The sequence below is a fragment of the Phascolarctos cinereus genome, unplaced genomic scaffold (genome assembly GCF_003287225.1).
Source record: "Phascolarctos cinereus isolate Bilbo 61053 unplaced genomic scaffold, phaCin_HiC Scaffold_5;HRSCAF=322, whole genome shotgun sequence".
Taxonomy (NCBI): domain Eukaryota; kingdom Metazoa; phylum Chordata; class Mammalia; order Diprotodontia; family Phascolarctidae; genus Phascolarctos; species Phascolarctos cinereus.
This window is the reverse complement of record NW_027555958.1, coordinates 470997299-471021516: the sequence shown is the minus strand read 5'-3', so window position 1 is coordinate 471021516 and position 24218 is coordinate 470997299. Positions and strand designations below refer to the sequence as shown.

General features: G+C 41.9%; 1 protein-coding gene across 1 annotated transcript in view; it reads right to left on the bottom strand.

Annotated features, from left to right (window-relative positions):
• Positions 1-24218, bottom strand: part of LRRC7 (leucine rich repeat containing 7) — a 588365-nt gene that overhangs the window by 332473 nt on the left and 231674 nt on the right. The window contains 1 exon segment of the mRNA XM_020993127.2: positions 7265-7467. Coding sequence (XP_020848786.1) covers positions 7265-7467 — 203 coding nt within the window.

Here is a 24218-nt window from a genome sequence, read left to right as displayed (position 1 = left end):
CTTTGATCTCAGGTCTTCCTTCCTCTAGGCCCATCACTCTACCCACTGAACCACTCAGCTGCAAATGTAGGACTGGAAATCTGGGGATAAGGAGGAAGGTCTAGACTGGGATTTGAAATGGAGGCTGGACCTGTGACTTCATTAGCACAGGGAACTCTCCAGGAAAGAAACTTTTAGCCTTGGAAACTTAGAGATTCTGGCTATCTCGTGTTGCCCTTTTACACAAGGCTGAAATCACATCCTCTTCCAAAAGACTGCACACCCACTCTGAAGCCTTCCAGCCTCTGCTACAAACAGCCTCTGCCACAACCCAGAAGATCTTTCAGCTGTCTTTGTGGTTTTAAGAATTTCTTGTCAAATTTTTCTTTTTATTGCTTCTTCACATTTGGCTGCCCACAGAATTTTACATATGATTCCCGATCATTATGGTCTATTACTGTGCCTATAACCTGAGCTCCTGACTCAGGAACAATGGAATCAGAATTGGGCTATGTGCTAGGGCTGAGTGTGTGGGGTGGGGAAGGGATGGGGGAGGATGGAGGGTGCTCTCAATAAAAGGAATGTCATTTCATGGTCTTGCTTTTGAATATAGAAAATTATGCAATACCAGCTGAACTTTCTCTAGACAAAATTCTTCTTGTCCTCCTCTGAGGTCTATTTTTACATGTTTTATGACATTCTTTGTCATGCATTTTGTAACATTATAATTTTTTTTCTTTTCCAACTTCTTGTATTATATTCTATGGCTCAAAACTACCTGTGACTACGTGGTTAGAGAGAGAAGGTGAAATGAGCAAAAGGTTTGATGGGCAAAGAGCAACTCTTTCCTAAATGCATTGATTAGCATGAGTTTCAGTAGAGTGGACACTACAGAAAAATCTAATCTTCAATTATAGTGGGAATGATACTAGGAATAATCCACAATAACCGCAGTGGTTGACCAAAAATGTATGATGTTTTCCTAGCACTACTTCCAAGACTCTCCATTCCAAAGCAATGGATTTAAAGTCAAGGGACCTGTGTTCAAAACCTACCTCTGCTTCCTATTTCTTCTGTGACTTTGGACAAGTCACTTTACCTATCAATTTCCTTAAATGAGAGTTTCCAACTAGATGAGCTCCCTGCCAGCTCTAAATCTATGATCCTATTAGTGACACATCAGCCATGTGTCCTCGCACAAATCACTTTACTTATTTGGGTCTCAGTTTCTTCATATGTAAAATAAGAGGGTTGGACTGAATTACCTCTAAGGTCCCTTGCAGCTCTATATCTCTGATTCTATGATCATACCCCAAAGTCTTCACTCAACAGAGTTACTATAGAAATGCACAACTTCCATTGTTCTATTGGAATCTTGAGAGATTGAGCTACAGACTAAGACTGTTTTCCTTGTTCCAGGGAACTCCAGATGAGAAAATTCTTGCTACTAGTGCAAGTGAGCACCTTCCCTGAATCTTTGTGGTCTCAGAGAAGTGCATAGTGCACCATGCACTTAAATGGCTTCCCCAGACTCTCAAAGCCCATGTGTGTCAGGGGTGGGATTGTGATGGACTCTCTATTACCTTTTCTCTGTTGTCTCTCCACTGGAACATAAGACAGGAATATCTCCATCCATCCATCCATCCATCCATCCATCCATCCATCCATCCATCCATCTATCTGTCTGTCTATCTATCTATCTATCTATCTATCTATCTATCTATCTATCTATCTACCTATATCTTCTATCATGGTAAAGAGTAATATTCCTCTTGCATGCCATGGGTTTTTGATGGTTTTCATTTTTGCTTCTTAGAAGCAACTCACTTGAGATCTGGACAGCTCCTCAGACTTGGTCTGCCTAAGAAAAAAAATCTCCTGACCACTGGTCAGCAAGTCTCTGCTTAATGACCTCCAGAAATCACTTCCTCTCTAGGCAGTCCATTCTACTTTGGGCTAGCACAAATTTTCAGGAAGTGTATTCCTGACATCAAACCTATATCTACTTCTTGGCAATATCCATGAGGGGCTCCCAATTCTGGGCCCTAGGTCTAAGCAGAACAAGGCTAATCTCTCTTTGAGACAACACTTCAAATCCTTCAAGACTCTCTAAGTCTTCTTCATCAGCTCAAAGTTACTTGACCCATTCTCACATGGATTAGCTTTGATTCCCCACCCCCATCCCTTATTCTTTTCTTTCTGGACATACTCTAGATCATAATTTTCCCCTGTAGACTCAATTCCAAACCTGAACACAATATTCTGGAGGTGTTCTGACTAGAGCTGAGGTGAACAGATCAATAACAACATGTCATTCTAGATGTTATGTTTTTGTGGTAGACAAAGATGAATGAGGCTTTTTGGGTTGGAATGTCACCCAGTGGATCAGAAGATTAAAGCTAGACCTCAGACATTATCTCGTTCACTTCTCCCCCACTTTGCAGATGATGTAACTGATAGATTAGGTGTTTACTCTGGACTGTAGGAGCCTCCTCCTTTAAGTTTATTTTCCATGGACTCTAAGTATGCCTTTCATGTACCTAGGTATTTACATGTTGTCTCACCTCTTAAAAAGTGAACTCTCTGAGGGTAGGGGCTGTCTTGGCCTAAAGTTGGGAAGCCCAGGGTTCAAAACTTACATTCAACAATTACTAGCTGGGCAAGTAATTTGACATTTCCCAGACTCAATTTATTGTCTGTGAAAGAAAATAACACCTAGATAGAAGAGTATTTGGGAGCATGACATGAGATAACATATGGAAAGTGTTCTGCAAACCTTGTGCATTAGATAAATTCTCTCTGTTGCTATTATTATTAATACTGCATAATGAGAATTTAGCACAATTTCTGGCACATGAGTAGAGGGTCAGGCATCTGCAGGTTGTGGGGAACTCCAGGGTAAGGAAACTCCTTCCTCCAGTGTAGATTAGTACTTCTGTACCTTATAGTTTTTAAGAGCTGCCTAGAGCACTGAGAGGTAAGAGACTTGCCCAGAGTCACACAGTTAGTTTATATCAGAGTAGGAATTTGAAGCCAGGTCTTCTCGACTCCAAGATCACCTCTCTATGCTCAGCCATATTGTGCAATACCTAGCACATAGCAAACACTTAAGAAATGGTTGTGGCTTTGTGGCTAGTAATAAAAGTAGGATTTATGTTGGATTGACTGTCCTCCACAATTCCTGGGTCTTTTTCCTAAGTGGCTATCTGTCCACATGGCTCTGCATCCTGGCCTTCATTTGGGGGTTTGGTGTGGAACAATAAATTCACTTCAGTTAAATTTCACCTCGAGAGGCCATGAGTCCTATTAGATGCAGAACTGGTCTTAGAGTTGAGAAGACCCAGGTTCCAGTCTCTTCTCTGACACATAAGCCCTGATGACCATGGGCTCATCTCAGAGCCACAGCCAGTTCCCTAAGTCAAAGTTGTAGAAGAGCTGCCCTTCTGCATTGGTGGAGGGATGGGAGCAGGTAATTGCTGTTCAACAGAGGGATAGAAGTCTTGATTTTCCAGTGATTGGCCACTTGAGTGTCTTTTTAAAAATTTCCTGCATTTTCTCATGAGCACCTGAAAGTCCTTTGATCATCTCATCATTTGCATTTTGGGTAGTAGAGAAAATAAAGTCCATATCTACTTGATACCCATGTCAGACATTGACTATCTGTGTGGGAGTTGGGGAGTCATTACCCACTTTGAGCGAAAACATAGACATGAGTCATTCTGGAGCTTTGCTTAGAGATTGCCTTGGAAATTTCCAGGTGGTGCACGAGCCAAGAGAGAACTTGACCCTGTGATATAACTCCCCTCCCTCCCTCAAGATGAACACTAGTTCACACGAGTCCATAATCCTGGATGATCCCAGGACCTTGGATGGTATGCAAAAAATGGTGTGGAAACATATGTACACATGTTGTCTTGCTCTCTTGATAGAATGAGAATACCTTGAGGAGACGGATGATTTCATTTTAGTCTTTTCATCCCACGAGGCCTAGCATAACACTGGAATCTAATAGTTACTTAAAAATCCCTGTTGACTGATTCCAGTATTTGAATACCTTAAATTAAATCATTTTAGTGTCTGGCCTTTTAAGATTCTATTTGTTAAATTGGTTCTCCATTTGTATTCTAATCATCTTTAAATTCTTAAAATAATCTGTAACCCAACCAAATAACAAAATATTATTTTGTGAGCATCCTGAAAGTACAGGATAAGGTATTTGAGACACCTATCGAATAGACACCTTTCATGGAAGAGTTTGCAATCTAATAAAAAATGTAGTCCTGACTGAGGGGTATTATTCAAAGATGAGAAAATTGATCAGAAAATTGAAATTCCTGAAGCTACTAGGAGTAATTGATTTTTGATGGCATTGCATCTGGTTACTGACTTTGCATGATGCCTTATTTTAACATTAATTGAAAAAACTTTCAAATGCATAGAAAATGGACTATGGACTAGCATGAAAGAGCATTAGATTTGAAATCAGGAGATCTACTACTGAAGGAGTGTGTCATCTTGGATAAGTAAAAGAAAATCTCTGGCCTTCCATTTCCTCGCCTACAAAATGAGGGGGTTGGGCATGTTTCTTCTGTGTTTCCTTTCAGTTCTAGATTTTTATGAGCCTAAGATATTTCACAAACAAGCTCCAATTTTGACTGGCTTTGATCACATTAGGAGGTTTGAAAAGATCAGTGGCTTCAGAGAAATGGCAAAATGTCATGGTAGCTGATTTCAAGGATTTAGAAGGTATTATGTGGAAGAGGGATAAGACCAAACATTTTGTATTACTTATCTCTGTGCATGGTTCTTATGGTAGAATGGAAGCTCTTTGGGACAAGTCAAGTCAACGTCATAAACAAGTTATTGAGCACCTATTATGTGTCAGGAATTGTGTCAAGGTCATAAACAAGTTATTGAGCACCTATTATGTGTCAGGAATTGTGCTAAGTAAGTGCTGAGGAGACAAAGAAAGGCAAAAATAAGGTCCCTTGCTCTCAAGGAGTTCACAACCTGATGGAGGGGGAAATGTGTGAACAACTGTGTATAAATGACATAAGTACAGACTAAATTGGAGATGATCTCAGAGGAAAAGAATTAAGGGGGATCAGGAAAGGCCTCTTGCAGAAAATCGGATTTTAGCTGAGACTTGAAGGAAGCCAGGAAGCCAGGAGCTAAAGATGAAGAGGGTGGCAATTCTAGGAATGGGGGACAGTTAGCAAAAATGCCTCAGGTTGGGAGGAGTTTGTGTGAGGAACAGAAAGGAAACCACTGTTACCGGATTACAGAGTACATGAAGGCATGCAAGAAGATTGGAAATGTGTACATGTGTGTGTGGGGGCATGTTATGAAGAGCTTTAAAAGCTAGGACATTTTATATTTGAACTTACAGGTCATAGGTAGCCACTGGCATTTATTGAATGGGAAGTGGAATATGACGTGATCAAACCTGGCTACATTTTAGGAATTTTACTTTGGTAGCTGAACAGAGGATGGAGTGGAATGGGGAGAGATGAGAGACTGAGAGTCCAGCCAGAAGACTCTAAAAATGGTCCAGGGGCAAGGTGATGAGGGCTTGAACCTGAGCAGTGGCAGTATCAAAGGAGAGAAGAAGATGTATTTGGAAGATGTTGCAAAGGTAGAAACGACAGGATGTGATTACCCAATGGATATGGGGACTGAGAGAGTGAGGACTCCATAATGACATCTAGTTTGTGAACCTAGGTGACTGGGAGGATGGTGGTGCCTTCAAAAGTAATAGGAAAATTCAGAAGAGGGGAGGGTTTTTTTGGAGGGGATAATAGTTAACTGATGAACATGTTGCGTTTAAGATGTTTATGAGACACACAGTTTGAGATATCCCACAGGCAGCTGGAGATGCGACATTAGAGATTAGCTGGGATGCTGGAGCTGAATAAATGGATCTGGGAATCACCAGCATAGGGATGGAAATGGACTCCATGGGAGCTGATGAGATCACCAACTGAAATAGTAAAGAGGGAGAAGAGAAGGGGAGCCCAGTGGAACACTCATGAATCATACACATGCCCTGGATGAAGATCTAGCAAAAGAGACTGAAAAGGAGCCACCGCAGAGGTAGGAGAAGAGCCAGGAAAGGTAGTATCACCAAAACCTAGAAAGGAGAAGCAGGTGATCAATGGGGTCATTTGCAGAGAGATCAAGAAAGGATGGAGATTCATTGGAATGGCAAGAAAGAGCTCATTACTAATTTTGGAGAGAACAGTTTTGGTTGACTGATGGCATCATAAGCCAGACTTTACAGAGTTCAGAAGAAAATGAGACGAAAGAAAGCAGAGATTTGGATGACAGCCATCCTTTGCAAAGATTTTAGCCAGGAAGAAGTGGAGAGATATAGGATGGTTAGCTGATGTGGTCACAAGCCACCTGATTCACATCTGGCCCCACTCCTATCACCTGTCACACAGCTACAAAATTATTTTTTCCAAGCATACTTCTGACCATGTCACCTTTCTCTTGTCACCCCTCCCCAACTCCATAAACTGTAGAGGCTCCCTATTATCTCTATGATCAACTAGAAAACATCCTTTCTTTGACACTTCAGATTCTTCACCATGGCCCTTTCCTTCTTCTCTAGGCCACTTACACACAACTCCTCTCTGCATTATTTTGGGCTCAGCCTTATGTGCCTCTTTTATCTTCCTCACACACAAAGCTCCATCTGTCATCTCATTTGCCTTCCACTGGCTCATCCCTGGAATTCTTTTTCTCCTCACTTAAATCTTCTTGACTCATCCTCCAACTGCTAGTCACCCCCCCTCCAAGATCACCCTACATTGGATTCGATGATGTCTTGTGTAGTTTTGTCTTTCTACATGCTGGTTCCTCCATTAGATTGGAAGCTTCTTGAGGTCAGGGGCCACTTTCCTTTTATCTTCATATTCCCATGGCTTGGAGTAGTGCCTAGCACACAGTAGATTGTAGCAGTAATAAATGTTTGTTGATTGATTGATTACCTTTGAGCCTAATCAATCCGAGTTTGCTTAGAGAACAAGTCTTTGCTTGTTTTGAAGGAAAACAAATGGGCTCTGACTAACAATGTGACATCCACAGGCAGAATCCGGTTTTCTTGGTAATAAAACATCAAACAGTAGCATTTAGTAACGAGACTATTGGAGGCCAACCTACTTATTTGTTGATGTCTCTGTGGAGCTTCCAGAGAACAGACAATATTTAGAAGTCATGGCTAACTCTTGAAAGTCCTCAAGTGCTTATTTGGAGTTCATATTTGAGATCCTAAACCATTTACCTTAGGCAGCTCTTCAATTTGATTGGCATCTAGGTAAAGCTCCTCTAGGGTCCGTTCAAAGTTAAAAACCTCCTTTGGCACCTGCTGAAGGCCGCAGTGGGAGTAATCCAACACTGCGACGATTTCTTCTTCGCCTCGGAAACATCGGCATGGCACCAGGCGGCCGATGATCTTCCGTTTGGTGGTCATCTCCAGGCACTGCACTAGAGAAAGAGAAAAAGGGTTGCTTTATTCTCTGCTCTTGGGGAAAAAAAGACCCAACTCTGCTAGTTAAAACAGGGATAATAACTTTTCATTTTGGAACAGAAATTGACAATCTTTCCTTGGCACAGAGGACATTTGTACATATTCAGGCTGATTCTCACCCCTATCCCCAGCTCTGCAAGGCACAATAGCCCACCCCCCAGTACCATGGAGGAAGATCCTTCCCCCAAGCAAAACAACCTGTGATTCCTCTGCCTCTCTGGCAGGGGGAATGGAGAAATTCTTCTATTTGGGCAAAAGGCTTCACCCCTTATTTGGTTTATGCCATCCTGAATTCTGACTCCATGGTCAGATAACTGGGATGGTCCTTTTTATATCAGGAATTATCTTCCTGAATCCTAGACATTTTGATGGAAGCACATACGCTTGATCTTGGTAGAAGGTCATGCTGTACTGATTTGTGGTAGCGATTTGTTTTCAACAATACAATTTTATCTCTGGCACCAAAATTAGTAGCATGAACTAACTCTGATGGGTCATTTTTCTTTGCTAACAATATGTATTTGACTGCAACAATTTTGTATTGTCTATCTATCTATATTTTGCATTGCACAAATAACATCACACTCACGGGTAATTGACTCCAACATGTCTAAAATCTGTTTTATGTAGAGCTTAATGTCATTTTTAATAATACTTCCAACTTTAGCGGTTGACAAAAGGACTTAGGAAACTTCATGATCAAACCATACCTCCCCCCTTAACTGGCTACAGACACATGATCCAGGGCTTAAGGACGAAGGTAACAAGGTAAATATTAAAAAAGAACACATGACTAGACATCCTGGGTTTTAGGCATAGCTATGATCTTGAGGAAGTCTCCTTATCTGTTTCCTTTTTTGTAAAACCTAGAGGGGCTATATTAAAAATGAGGTTTATAGAATCTTTTGATGCTGCATCTATGATTCCCAGAAAGATATGGTATCTATTTTCTAGATCAGGAGTTTTTCACCTGGTTTTATTCATAAACCCCTTTGGCAGTCTGGGGAAGCCCATGGGTTTGTTCTCTGAATAAAGGTTTGTTTTCTACATTTGTAATGGAAGGAAATGGCATATTATATCTAGATGTTAGTATAAAGAAAATTCAGTTCCCTTCCCCCCTTCCCTCAAGACAACCTGGCAACTCCAGCCATTTTCAGTGATTCACCAAGCATTTAGTAAGCAGCAATGCTGGGCAGTGTCCACTGTGGACCCCAAATTTAGAATCTCTGCTTTGGATATCTGGGAGCTAGAGGAAGTGCTGATGCCCTATATTTGTGTCTGGCTTTGTAGTTTTTCAGAGCATTTTCACATGTACTCTAATACATTCTTTTACTAGAAAGCAGCATGGTTAGAGAGTTGACCTTGGAGGCCAGAAGCCCTAGGATGAAAGCCAGTCTCTGACTCATAGGGCTATACAACCTTGGATAAATCACTTTCCTAACATACCAATTTCCTAACCCCAGACAGCTTTCTAGAAGTACAATTTCCAAGTAAGTTCTAATCTGCATTGGGAAAGGGGATTTCCTTACTTGGGATTGAGTATTCCAATGGAATTACAGGTCCATATGAAAGAAACCAGCAAAAACCCATAACAAGTCTGTACAATAACCCTTTAAAGCAAAGGGACAGATAGCAGTAGTTCTTGTGTTGGTGTGAGTGTGTGAGCATACGTGTGTGCATGTGTGTGTGTGTGTGTGTGTGTTTTCCCATAGCTTCACAAGATCATAGGGGCAGTGAGCTGGAGTGGATAAAGAGTTGGCCTTGAGGCTAGGAAGACTCAGATTTGAGTCCCACTTCTGACTTATCTTGGCTTTGTGACCCAGGGCAAGTCACTTTGAGGTATCTAGACAATTGTCTATGATGGCAGGTTTCAAAAATGGTGTTGACCTACGTTAGTAGAGGGTCTTGTCCCTGTCTGGGAGTTCCCTATCCCTGTCCTATCATAGGATCATAGCTATAAAGTTGGGAGGGACATCAGAGTCCACCTCGCTCAGCCTTCTTACTTTACAAAAGAAGATGAGGTCCAGTGATGTGAAGAGACCTGCCCTAGGAATCACAGGGAATAAGTGCCACAGGCAGAACTGTGGGCCCAGGTCCTCTGACTGCAGACCAAGTGCTCATTCTCCTGACCCGTGAAATTCTTCCATGTGGGGAACTACCCACCAAAGCAGATGCTAATAAGTCTTTTACATAGTCTTAGAGAGCTGCTGGGCCACTGAGGTTAAGAGACTTTCTACATAGTCTTTGCTATTACATGTTAGAGGTAGGATTTGAACCCAGGTCCTTTTGACTCCAAGAACAATTGCCTATGATATCTACTTTGTTTAGCTGCCTCTCACATCCATTTTACATATTAATAGCTTGAGATACAGAGAGTTTACCTGGCCTGCTGAAGGTTGCACAACTATTTAGGGGCAGTCCTGGGGTTCTAGGTGTTCTGGGTCTCCTTTTGCCCAATGCCTGAATTCTCCAGTAGGTGATGATGCATTGCCTTATGACCATACAAAGGCTTTGAAAGAAACAACTTGATATTCGCATCTCCATTACATTCTAGTCTTCAGGCATGGGGGTTTATGTATAGCACAGGATGTGGGTAGAGTGATAGAGTAAACTGGTGGGGAGTTGTCATCGTTTCTCTTCTCGAGAGCTAGAGAAGGCCAAATGCCAAGATACTGGGTGGGGGTGGAAGTACAAGGAGGTGGGAATATCCAGGGCTCCCAGCCTGGCACACTACAAGGCCTGTAGGCACCTCTGCAATATAACATACTAAGGATCCAGGCTTTCCTACTATGTGACCAGAGATCAAGGGCTCTCAAAAGGCATTGACACAGACCCCAAGAATCTGAATGTTAACAGGGCCATCCATCCGCCCTAACCCATGCCCCTAAAATAAATGCCTCTAGTAATTATAGCAAATAATGGTCCATATCCAGAGAAAGAATTGATGGAGTCTAAATGCAGATTGAACCTGACTCTTTTTACGTGTATGTGTGTGTGTGTGTGTGTGTGTGTGTGTGTGTGTGTGTGTGTTTCTTTAGGTCTGTTTCTTCTTTCACATCACAACTAATATGGAAATATGCCCTACATATTGCACATATATAACCTGTATCAAATTGTTTACAGTCTTAGGGAGAAGGGAGAGGTGGGAAGGAGGCAGAAAATTTGGAACTAAAAAAAAAAAGACAAATTGTTTTTACATGTAATTGGTAAAAAAAATTACCAAAATATATAAAAAAAGTAATTACAGCAAACTTGTAGAAACTTTATATATTTATTTCACTTAATCCCTGCCACAACTCAATGTGTGGAGTAGGTGCCATTGTTTCCCCAATTTATGGAAGAGTTCCTTGAGGATTAGAGAAGATAATTGACTTAAGATCATACAGGTAGCAAGGAGCTGTCCAGCTTGGAATCTTTCTGATTCCAAGTCTAAAACTTTCTTCACTACACAATGCAACCTCTGTAATGTACAGGGTGAAAGGCTCCTAGGCTTTTCTTGAAGATCTGCAGTGAGGGAGAGCCCACTCACCTCTAAAGCAGCCCATCTCACTTTGGGATAGCTCTAACTGTTAGGAAGCTTTCCTTGACTGGATTTGCTCTTCTCTACATCTTTAGGGCTTAGAACAGTGCCCCACCCCAGCCCTAACTTTTTAGCATCCTTTTGTGTGTCATGATCTCCTAGTACAGTCATCTCTGCCACATCTTGACTTTCCCTATGGTGGTTTTGATATATTGCAGGTAGGCATAAGAAATTAAATGGGAATTTTTTGAGACTTTTGCAGAAGCAGCAGACTACATGTAAAGGCCAGCAGATGACACAGAAAAAGTTTAGAAACTCAGAAATACATAAAATATATGTATAGTATTGTATAATATCAATTTAGTTTATCTTTTAATGCCGTAACAATTCAGACTTCTTCTCTGGTACAAAGGGAGGGCCGACATTTTTATATGGATTTTCCAGACCTTGGGATGCCCTCAGAAGGGATAACTGTCCTTAACAGATGGTTATTGAATGACTGGCTATTCGCCTGCCTGGAATTCTCTTACTCTTCATCTCCACCTTCTGGATTTCCATGCTTTTCCATCTCAGTTCTACTTTCTATGAAAGCCCTTCCTTACCATCCCAGACTGCCACTCAAATCCCATTTACTCTTTCAGATCAAATGGTAATATGTTTATGTAACTTCTCTCCCCATAATAGATGAGAGGTAGAAAATGAGTAAGGGGTTTGCTCTTAATAGACCAAACACATCAAATAGGGATGAGTAATCATTTTGCATTGAGGAGACAGAAGAAGTCAGGGGCCATTTCCTAAGCAAGTCCTACCTCAACAGACCTTGGAATGGACTCAGAGTCTATTTCCATGATGCTGACGAGGAGTCAGCAACAAAAGATTAAATTGTGTTCTATTTGCCCCGTGTAAGAACGTGGGATTAAGCGAAAGTATGGTGTGATGCAGGGCCAGTGTTAGAGTCAAGATGTCCTGAGTTCAAATCCAACTTTCACCTTACACTTCTTGGGAGCCCCTGGATTGTAAAGAAAGATCTTGCAGCTGCAGATTGAATTATAAAAACATCTATTAATGTTATTGGCTCTTTACTACATTTTGATCTATTTTGTTAAATATTCTCCAATTACATTTTAATCTGGTTCAGCCATACTCAAGAGTGTTGTGGATTATGTACAGCCCCTGACTATGTGTTTGTCTTCTATTTCCCCATGCCTAGAGCTTTGCCAAGAGGTCAAGAGACTTGCCCAGGGTCATGCAGCCAAAATGTGTCAGAGGCAGGATGTGAGAGGCAAGCTTTCCATCCACTATTCCACCCTTCCTCTCAGGGTGATATGCTTTCAAAATATCTTCATTAAAATGGGTATGTAAAGATAACTTCATCTGTAAGTTATTCAGGCAAACTATCTCATTTACCCACTCCTACTAACAGTTTCTAAATGTTAGCTCAGAAGGCTTAGAAAGAAGGTATTTTCCATTAAATAGCAGAATGTTGCAATAGAAAGAATCAGAAGGCCTGGATCCAAATCTTGGCTTTGCTACTTACTACCTGTATGACCTTGGCTAAGTCAATTGACTCCTCATTGCCCTCGACTGTGAAATGAGGGAGTGGTGAGATCGAGCTGATCGCCTCTCTGTCCCTTTACAAACAGTATCTCAGCCAAATCGTACAACGACCTTGTGGTGCCAACTCTATCATTCTTTGTTGGTCTCTCATCTTAAGAACCCCGCGCTCCTTTCAAGATTTGATAGAGTCCCAACTCCATGGGCTTGAAGGCATGCTAGAAGAGCCATCTTTTCAAGCTGGCATTTGCAACATGGATCAAGCTGCTCTGATGGAATTTCAAGCTGTTTTATGCTGATATTTGTATCACAACTTTGGATAATTCCTGCTTTTTTCTATTTTTATTGATATTTTAATCAATGTGAACCATGTTTGTATTTGGACCCTCGGGCTATTTAGAACAAATGGTGCAACTGTGTAAATCAGCTCAATAAATAGGATCCCCAAAGATAAACTCTTCCCAATTGGCTCCCCCCACCCCCCATAGCTGCTCTAGGTGTAAGAGGCAGGCAGCTGCCTTGGAAGCAGGCAGATTCTTGGAGACTCACAATGTACATAGCAACCTTCTTTCCTATACCCATAGGACAGAGGAAGAGGAAATCTACTTGAATGAAAGGAAAAATGAGACCTTGGAAATTTACAGAAAATTGTCAGTTACAAGTATGCGAATTTACTCCTGACTGCCATCTCCAGCGTTCTCAGAAGAGAAGCTGCCCATGTTTATATATGACAGAGCAGAAACTTTGTCTCATTGGGAATGAACAGGTTGCATAAAACTCCATCATCCAAACTGAGGAATCTGCTTCCATTAAATAGTTGGGGATGTCCAGCATAGTTGACTGCGTGTATAGGCAGACAGGTGGTGCAATGGTGAAAGCTCAGAGTGTGGAATAGGGAAGACCTCCATCCAAATTGTGCCTTCACTAAAAACTTAACTAACTGCCTTAACAAATTAGTCTTATCTAGCTGTGTGACTGGTAAGTCCTTAGATATTAACTAGCCGTGTGACTTCAGGGGCAGTGGATAGAGCAGTGGGATTGGAATCAAAAAGACTCATCTTCATGAGTTCAAATCTGGCCTCAGATGCTTGATACTCATTAGCTCCGTGACCCTGGGCGAGTCACTTAACCCTATTAGCTTCATTTTCTTCATCTGTAAAATGAACTGCTGAAGGAAAAGGCAAAGCATTGCAGTATCTTTGCCAAGAAAAAAAATCCATACGGCGTTGTGAGGAATCAGACATGACTGAAAAATGACTAAACATGAAACCACAAATGTGACCAGGTAAGTCCTTGAAATTATCTTTCTAGGTTTTTCATGACACTTCTCTCTCCTGGTTCTCCTTCTATCTATGTAACCACTGCTGAATTTTCCTCACTCACTGTGGGTATCCTGTAGAGCTCTGTCCTAATTCATCATCTCTTCTCTCCTCCCCCATGCTCCTGTACTCAGTGATCTCATCAGCTCTCCTGGATTCAGTTAGCATCTCTATACTGATGATTCACCAATCTACCCATCCAGCCCTAACTTTCCTGCTGCCCTCCACCCTTATGTCTCCAGCTGCCGATTGGATACATTGAAAAGGTTTTCCATAGGTGTCTCAAACATGACTTTTCCCAAACTGAACTCCTTAACTTTCTCTCAAATGCTTCCTTCTTCCTAACTTTCCTGTTACTTTCGAGGTACCACCATCCTAGCTATCAACCAAGCTAAAAACCAGATGTTATCCCTGACTCCTCTCTCTCTCTCTCTCTCTCTCTCTCTCTCTCTCTCTCTCTCTCTCTCTCTCTCTCTCTCTCTCTCTCTGACTCTCCCCTCCTCCCCTTATATCCAATTTGTTGCCAAGGCCTGTTGATTTGATCTTTTTAACATCTCTCCAATAGTCCCACCCTTCTCTCCTCTGACACGGCCCCTACCCTAGTGTAGACCCCCATCACTTCATGCCTGGACTATTGGCATAGCCGCTGGTGGGTCTGGTGCGCCTCAAGTCTCTCCCCACGCCAGTACATCCTTCACTCTGCTGTGATCTTCTTAAAGCTCAGCTCCAACCTTGCCACCTCTCCTACTCAATATGTAACTAGTATTTATAGAGAGCCTTAAGGTTTGCAAAGTACGGTAAAAATGTTATCTCATTCTAACATCCTGACAACCCTGGGAATTGTTATCCTATTATTATTCCAATTTTACAAAAGTGGAAATGGAGGCAGACAGAAGTTAAATGACTTGTCCAGGTTCATATTGTGGTCATCTGAGGCCAGATTTGAACTCAGGCCTTCCTAACTCCAAGTCCAGCATACTCTCAGAGACTGTGCTACCTCCAGTGGCTTCCTATCATCTATAGGAACAAGTAAACAATTCTCTGCTTGGCTTTTAAAGCCCTTCATAATCTAGTCCCTGCCCCTTAAACCTTTCTAGTCTTCTTACACCTTACTCCCCTTCATCCCTGGCCCCTACACCACATACTCTGTAATCCAGTGACTGTGGCCTCCACACTATTCCTCCATCCACAACATTCCATCTTGGGCTCCTGGCATTTTCATTGCTTTCCCTCGTGCCTGGAATTCTCTTCTTCCTCATCATTGCCTCCCAGATTCCCTGGTCTACTTTAAGTTCCAGCTAAAATCCCAATATCTACAGGAAGCCTGTTGCAATCTACCTTAATACTAGACCTTTGCCCTGTTGATTATTTCATATTGACCATGCCTATAGCTTGTTTACACATAAATGCTTGCACATTGTTGCCCTCATTAGACTATAAGGTCCTTGGGAACATGGATTGTCTTTGCCTTTCTTTGTATCCACAGCACTTAGCACAGTGCCTGGAATACAGTAAACACTTAACAAATGTTGACTGATTAAATGACTGAATTAACCTTTCTGAGCCTCACTCCTCCACTTCCAGAGGGCAGCATTTCCCATTAATTGCCAACCTGTAGTCAGGGGGCAGGCAAGGCAGCCTAGCTAGAGCAGAACCCTGGGGAGAGACAGGAGGACCTTGGTGCCAAACAAGTCAGACCGATGCCATCACCTAGACCCTCATCTCTTGTCACCCCATGGTGGAGTCGGTCCATGAGCTTGAATCCAAGAACCTTGGGAACAGCCCTGCTTCCAACCAACACTGTCAGCCATCATCCTAGGAAGCCACACCTGTGGCAATCTGCAGGAACTCCAGGCACAGCTACTGAGGATCCAGAAAAGAGTGTTCTTGCCACCAAATCCTTGGCCCTGTCCAATGACTCGAGATCAAAAACTGGTGTGACTTTTATCAGTGGAAAGTATATTAAAGAAGAGGCCTTACAATCTGCTTCGTTGCTGCATCCTAAGGACAATAGGACCTGTCCATCGGATTTGCTGCTGAAGCCTTCTATACATCTTGTCTTTCCCATTAGAATGGGAGCCTCTTGAGATCAGGGACTGTCTGACTTTTCCATGTATATCCCAAGCACTTAGCCCAGCGCTTTGCATGTAGCAAGTGCTCAATAAATGCTTCATTCATTCACATACCTCAGTAGAGAGGGGGGCTAGGGCTATGTAATGCTGCATGTGTAATCAGGCTTGCTCATTTTGGTGGCTACTTTTGCTTAATTCTTGTTCTTTCATACAAAGGAGGGTTCAGTGGGGGAGAAGGGACACAGTGGGTAATGGCTACAGTGTAAAAATGGAAGGTACCAAGTAGACTTCTAATGTAGACACCTACAAACATGGAATGGGAGTGATATTGGAATGGATTGGGGGAGAAGCCAACAAAAGCCTAGATGAAGTCTAAGAGGGAAAAGAGGTATTTAAAGACAGAAGTGGGAGTCTTTGACATGCATTTTGCCATTCAATTTACTATTTTATTATACAGGAAAGCATCATGGCCTAAAGGAAAGTGCTTTGGAGGCATAGCTACAAGATCAGGTCTCCTTAATCCCAAACAGAGACAAACGATTTTCAGATTATAAACTCCAGACTTTGTGCTTTTTTCCTATTAAATTTCATATTCTTAAATTTCCTTTTTGATAGAATTCTTGGATCAGTGATCCTCCCAGCTCTGGGTAAGATTATTAGAATGACAACATTTTAGACAGTGTAGCTTGGCTTTGGCGAGACCTTCAAGAAGGCCATTGGGTTGGGTGCTTTATCACCTGAGCCCCATCTGATCAGATGAAGATGGCCATGGGTGATCAGGCAATCAGGTGATTGCAGGAAGGCAATGGGCAATGATCAGGGTCCTGGGATCACAGGGTGAGAGTTGCATAGACCCTTTGAGGTCATTCTTTAGGATGGGAGCCAACCAGAGGTCTGACGCTGGAGGCCCTTAGAGGTTGTATAGTCCAATCTCTTCCTTTTACAGATGAGGAACTGAGCTCCAGCCAGGTGTCATCCAAAGTCACACAGTGGCAACGTTAGGATTTACACTCAAATATAGTGACTCCAAGTTTAATTTTCTGACCTTTTTACATATGAGGAAATCAAGGCCCATTGAGTTGAGTGATTTGCTCAAGGTCACACAAGCTCTAAGCAGAAGAACTGGGATTGGAACTCAGGTCTTGTGACTCCAAAGCTCTGCGATCTTTCTATGGTATTTTTTCATCTCCTTTTCAATGCAGTGGATTGCGGAGGACTAATTGACCAATGGTGCCCAAAGGGTGTCACTTAGTGGATTACTATCTGCCTGGATAAAGGTCTTTACTTAGTTAACAGTATTAAAGAATTCTAGGACCTCAGAAGTGGAAAAAGACTGCATGGTCATCCAGTCCAGTGCACCCCTTAAAAAGCAAAACCCTAACTCTAGTGTCCTCAGGTCATCCATTCTTTGGTGGAAGACCTCTAGGGAGAGGGAACTTACAGCCTGATGAGGAGCCCATTCAACGTTCCAACAGCTGTAAGCATTAGGAAGCTTCTCCTCACATAAAGGCTGATTTGGATGGACTGTTGTTTTTTTTTTTTTGGCTAGGCAATGGGGTTAAGTGACTTGCCCAGGGTCACACAGCTTGTAAGTGCTCTGTTTCTGAGGGCGGATTTGAACTCAGGTCCTCCTGAATCCAGGGCTGGTGCTCTATCCACTGTGCCACCTAGCTGTCCCATGATTTGGACTGTTTGCAGCTTCTATCCACTGCTTCTAATTTTTACTTCTGAGGACAAGTAGAAAAAAAATAGAAGCCTTCTTCCTTAGGAAAGTACTTGGGGACAGCTATTATATATCCCTTCCCCCTCCTCTGACTTGTTGTCTCCAATCTAAACATCCCTCATTTCTTATCCTCAGTTCTCCATTGCGATTGGCACAAGACCTCTGTCCTTGGCTTGGTGTCTCTCAACATCTTTGCTAAAGTCCTGAAGACATAGAGACGAGGCTGGCAAAAATCTGTGGATGAAACAGTCAGCATTGACAGCAGCCACGCTGGATGACAGATTCAGGGTTTGAAAGCCCTTGACAGGAGGTGGGAAGAACTGAGGAGCAGGAAGAGCAAAGGGAGGCAAGCAGCAGCAACTGGCACTGTTCTTGTGATAAGAGAGAAAGTTCTGAGCAGCCCAGAGGGGCCCCTCGCTGACACCGAAGGGGGAGACACCGGGCCCGAAAGACACATGCTGGGCCCTGACAATTAAGAAGTCCACGGACCTAACCTAATGCTGCTTTCATTGCAAGTCAAAGACCTGGCCTTAATTTATGATCATAAGAAAACATGTAAGACATCAAAGAGTGTATTTGCGATAAATTACTAATGAGTTTTCAAGTATGGAAACACCGGGGGCTTATTTGAAGTAAAACTTGATGGTTGCTCCACAGGGATTTTCATATTTTTGACTGCATTACTCATTTTCTCTCCCTTAGAAATTCCCTTCTTAACACACTTAAGGGCAGAAAAGATGCTTATTAAGATGTTCTATCATCCTAAGGTCATATAAAGAATTGAGTCAGAATGAGCACCCTGCTTCAATTGAACAACCACTAATAAGTGGGCAGTAGGCACAAACCCCAAGTGGGGATGTTTCACCAAGGAAACAATCCCTGTCATCAAGGGACTCACATTATAATGGGGCAATCGAACAAATGCACACACACACACACACACACACACACACACACTACAGAATAGGTGGAAGGCAGTTTCAAAGGAAAGGCAGGAGCAGTGAAAGGGACAAAGAAAGACCTCAGGCCTCAGGCAGGATTTGCAGCTGGAACTTCCCTGCTCCTAAGAAGAATCAAACAGGAGATCAAAACCCAAATCTGATGACTTTCAAGCTTTTTAGTGGACAGAGGATTTGGAGGAGGGCTCTGTTGGTTTTTCTTTTTAGAAAATAATCTTAGAGAAAGTTTAGCTGTTCAATTCAGTTTGAATGACATTTTTAGAATCTGCAGGAGAATGGATGCATCTTAAATAATGTAAATTAGATTATATATGGATTTTTGTACGTCCTGATAAGACAGCTTAGTAAGGCACACATCATACACCTGAGTTTCCAGGGAACAATTTTAAAAGAATATGATAAAAGTACAATAAGCAGGGAAAATGAGTATCCTAATGTTGATGCTCCTACTATCATTAATAATCCCCTTTCAAATCAACATGTTCCTTGGCATCAGGGGCCAATCCTGGCAACTTGGATTAAACTCGAGATCAGGAACATTTCATTTTCTTGGTGACACAGCCTGTCGAGGAGAAATGAGTCTTTTGGAGATAAATACAAACACTAAATATTTAACTTTCCTTCACAGAATCGAGTTAGAACTCTATCTGTCCCTGGCGATTAGAGGATGATTAATGTCTGAAGAGCTGTCAGAACAACTCCTTGCTTTTATTCCTCCTATTTCAGGATGATGTGGAGAAGAAGCGAAGGCTCTGAAACAGAACAGAAGGGAACAGAAGGAAAAAAGATCATTACCAATTTTGGTTCAGGATCTGTGATCATGAGGCCTAGGAACTTGAGAGCCAAAAACAATATGGAGGAGAAGAGGGGCAGAGTCTCCTCTAGTCATTCCTCCAGACCAGCAGCTCCAGGATAAAAGCAAGCATTAAGTGATACATGAGTGCGATGCATGCACGCAGAGTGACAGCCACACTAATGCCTCTGTTATCCAAAATAGGAGGAGAGAGGAATATTCTGGATGAATGAATTTCCTGATCAATCAACTAGAGTTTATCAGGCACCTGGGACACAGAGTTAAGGGGAGATGCTCTCCATCCTCAGGGAGCTTACAAGGCATTCTATGATGGTTACCTCTAAAGAGGCAACACTATGATGTGTTAAGTCTCCGAATCCATAAGTCCATTTACCAGGTACTGTGTGACCTTGAGTAAGTCAACTCACTTATCTGGGCCGCAGTTTTCTCATCTGCAAAGTTCAAAGAATAGGGTCAAAAGTAACCAGAATTTCCTTCCAATTCTAGAGCTAAACTCCATTTGACTCAACCCTCTGAGGTGGGATATTGAGATAAGAGCCAGGAAAACAAAGGTGTGTGTGTGTGTGTGTGTGTGTGTGTGTGTGTGTGTGTGTGTGTGTGTGTGTGTGAGAGAGAGAGAGAGAGAGAGAGAGAGAGAGAGAGAGAGAGAAAGAGAGAGAGAGAGAGAGAGAATTTACTGCAGTGGGACATGGTGATGGTGTTGATGGTGGCGAGAAGATACCAGGAGGCAGAAGAGGGCCTATATGTACAACAGGTAAAAATAAAAATGTAAGTACAAATAGTTTTAGGAAGGAGAGAGCTCTAAGGATGGTTTACCTTAGGAAAGGCCTCCTGTGGGAGGTTGTGCTTGAAGCAAAAGTCGAAGGGATAGACAGGTGAGGAAGGAGGTCATTCTAGGCAGGAGGCACAGACAGTGCAAATCCATGGAGGCAGGAGATTACATGTTGAGTGTGGAGAACAGTCAGCAGGCCAGTTGGGCCAGAATGGAGAGTTGGGTGAAGAGGAATATCATAAAATAATGCAAGAGAGGAAGGCTGGCATCAGACAAGGAGGGACTTTAGATGGTTAACTGAAGCATTCACATTGTATACTAGAGGCAATAGGGAGCCTGTGAATCTCTTCAAGGAGAGAGAAACTTGTATCTTAGGATTTGTCACTCAACCAGTTTTATGAACTTTGACAAACATCTCTCTCACTCATGTACTTGTTTTAAATATTTGCATTTCTTGCCTTTCCTACTCCTCCTTAAAAATAAAGATGAGAATGATTTTCCCTGGTTAGTTTTATCATATTTTTGTACTTTTTTCCCTCCTTAAGGAAGTAGACACAGAAGATTGTCCAGCAGGAAGCCTTCCTGAGACATTAAGGGACAGCCAACTAAACTTCTAGACTATATAATCCTTGAGGTCAGGGACTAGTCTTTTGCTTCATAATCCCTGCACCAAGGAAGGCATCTAGCACACAATAGGTGCTTAATAAATGCTTGTTGGTTGATTGATTGAGAGAGCTAGTACTTACATTGATCAAATCAGATTTTTGTTAGTTTCAGAATTAAATACTTATGTACTTAAAGGTTATTTCCAAATTGCTTACAAAATGATCTATATAATGATTCTAAAATGATTTTGCCTTTTTTTGTTCTTAAAGTCTGAATAAGCAGAATAGGAAGATGGAAAGCTTACCCCAATACTCTCAGGATATTCATTTAATTTGTTTTTTATTTTTTTCATTTTTCAACCAGCCCGCCTATATTTAGTGAATAACTGAGAAATGCTAATTTCTTGGAACTCCACTTGGAAAATAATTAAGTCTCATAGGAATTATGAGACCAAGTTAGAAGAAAGCATTTCCTCTCTCCTTCCTTTCCCCAGTAGTCATCCCAAACAAACTTCCAATGACAGGCAAATGTGAAGGAAATGTGAGGCCAGAGCCTCCTGTTTTAACACCTGCACCATGAGAATCTTGGTCTAGGGGGAAGGTGAAGGACTTTGAAACAGAATGGTTTAAAAAAAAACCTCAAAAAGCCTATGCCTTTATGTGGCTTGATGGGACTAGAAACTCAGAGCTAGAATGGTTATGATTCTTTTTGGTTATTAGTTCTCACACCCTTTGGAAATGACTTTGTTTAACTTTGTATAGATTTGGGATTTCTGCTTCTGGGAGCCAAGATGGTGGAGTAAAAAGGTAGTCTCTCTCACCCTCCCCTATCAACTTCTGAAAACCCAGAAAATATCACCCCAGAAAAAAAAAAAACCTGGAACAGCTGAACTAGAAGAACAGTAGTGCAGCAGCCCAGCAAACAGGTCTCCCAGTGCCTCAGCAAAAATAAAGGAAGCAGCACTACAAAGGGCCCCAAGCAGATAAGCACCCTGCAGCATTCATCTGAAAGGAACTGAAGAAAGCAACCTAGAGTCTTCCTAAAGTCCCAGCCTTGCTGATTACAACCCAACACTAGGTAAGCTGTCAGAACCATACAGCCTCCAACTGTCAACCAGGAAGAGATCCTGAAGCGCAGGTGGTACAGCAGGCAAACACCAACACCTGCCTCAGTGAGGGCAGGGGAACTGGTGGAAAGCAGCTCAGGAAACCACCAGGTGCCTCAGCACTCTACTGCAGAGGAATCGCCCAGTGCATTAGCAGAAATGAGGGAGGCAGCATTGCAAGGGGCCCCAGGCAGATAAACACCCTGCAGCACCCATCTAAAAGGAGCAGAAGGAAGCTAGAGGAAAGGAAAAGCAGGCAACCTAGAATTGCCTGAAAGTTCCAGCCTTGTTGATTCCACCCCAACATGAGGTAAGCTGCCAGAACCCTACAGCCTCCAATTGCCAATGTAAGAGACCCCAGCACACAAAGCCAGTGACTAAGACCTAGGCTCCCAACACAAGAAGCTTGGGTCAGTGCCCTCTGTTCCCCAGCAGGAGAGCTCAATCTCAATCTCTTTAAAGGCCAGGGAATAAAGAAACTATGAGTAAAAAGAAATGTACCATAGATTCATATTATGAGAAGAGTGAAGATCAAGACAGAAATTCTGAAGAGGAAAATATTGTCAAGGAACCCACATCTGCGACATCAAAAGGGAATATGAACTGGTCTGAAGCCCAAAAAGCCATCTTAGAAGAGCTCAAGAAGGATTTTAAAAGTCTAATGAGAGAGGCAGAAGAGTCCTTAAAAAATACTATTGGCCAATTAGAAAAAAAGTACACTGAAGAAAACAAGTCCCTAAAAAACACAATTGGCCAACTGAAGAAGGAAGTACAAAAACTAACAGAAGAAAACAATCTGTTAAAAACTAGAATTGGACAAATGGAAACTAATGACTGTATGAGAGAGCAAGAATCAGTCAAACAGAAACAATAAAATGAAAAAATAGATGAAAATGAAAAATACCTCATCAGTAAAACAACTGACCTGGAAAATCAACTCAGGAGAGACAATTTAAAAATAATTGGACTACCTGAAAATCATGATGCAAAAAAGAGCCTAGACAGTGTCTTTCAGGAAATCATAAAGGAAAATTGTCCAGAAGTCCTAGAACCAGAAGGTAAAATAACCATAAGAAGAATACACCGCTCATCACCTGAAAGAGATCCCAAATTGACAATGCCAAGGAATATAATAGCAAAATTCCAAAATTACCAGGTGAAAGAGAAGGTGCTGCAAGCAGCCAGAAAGAAACAATTTTAATATCATGGAACCACAGTCAGAATTACACAAGACCTTGCAGCTTCTACATTAAAAGACCGCAGGGCATGGAACGTGATATTCCATGTGGCAAAGGAGCTTGGATTGCAGCCAAGGATCAACTACCCTGCAAAATGAGCATGATTTTTCAAGGGAGGAGATGGATATTCAATGAAATGGGGGACTTCCAAGCCTTCCTGATAAAAAGATCAAAGCTCCACAAAAAATTTGATCTTCAAGTACAAGATTCAAGAGAAACATAAAAAGGTAAACGGGACAGAAAGATACGGTATGTTGTTAATAAGGGCAGACTGTCTATATCCCTACAAGGGAAGATGACACTTGCAACTCTTGAGAACTGTATTGTTATTACACCATGTTAAAGGAGTATACATAAAGGGGGTGGATATTAGTTGACTTTGATGTAATGACAAAAAAGAAATCTAATCAAGTGGATTAAATGGATCCAAGTAAGTGGACTAGTCTGATCTTAGAAATGTACTGAGAAAGGAGGAGGCAGACAAGGGCAAGTTACATTACAGGAAAAGACAGAAAATCCTATTAAAGCAGAGGGAAAGAAGGGAGGGGGGTGAGCATTGTTTGAACCTTACTCTCATCAGATTTGTCTCAAGAAGGGAATAACATAAACAGTTAGACATAGAAATTTAACTTGCACTATAGGCAATAGGAGGGAAAAGGGGAAAGAAAAAGGAGGGGGGATATAAGTGAGGGAAGAAGCAGTAAGGGTAAAGGGGAAGAAAAGGGAAAGGGATAATAGAAGGGATGAGAGACTGAAGAAGGCAGTGGTCAAAAGCAAAACACTAGTGGGGGGAGGAAAGAAGAAAGGAGAAAGAAAACCATAAACAGGGGGAAGAAAGGATGGAGAAGAAGACACAGATAGTAATTATAAATGTGAATGTGAATGGGATGAACTCTCCCATAAAACGGAAGCAGATAGCAGAATGGATTAAAAACCATGATCCTGCAATATGTTGTTTACAGGAAACACATTTGACAAAGAGTGACACATACAGGGTAAAGGTAAAAGGCTGGAGCAGAATATATT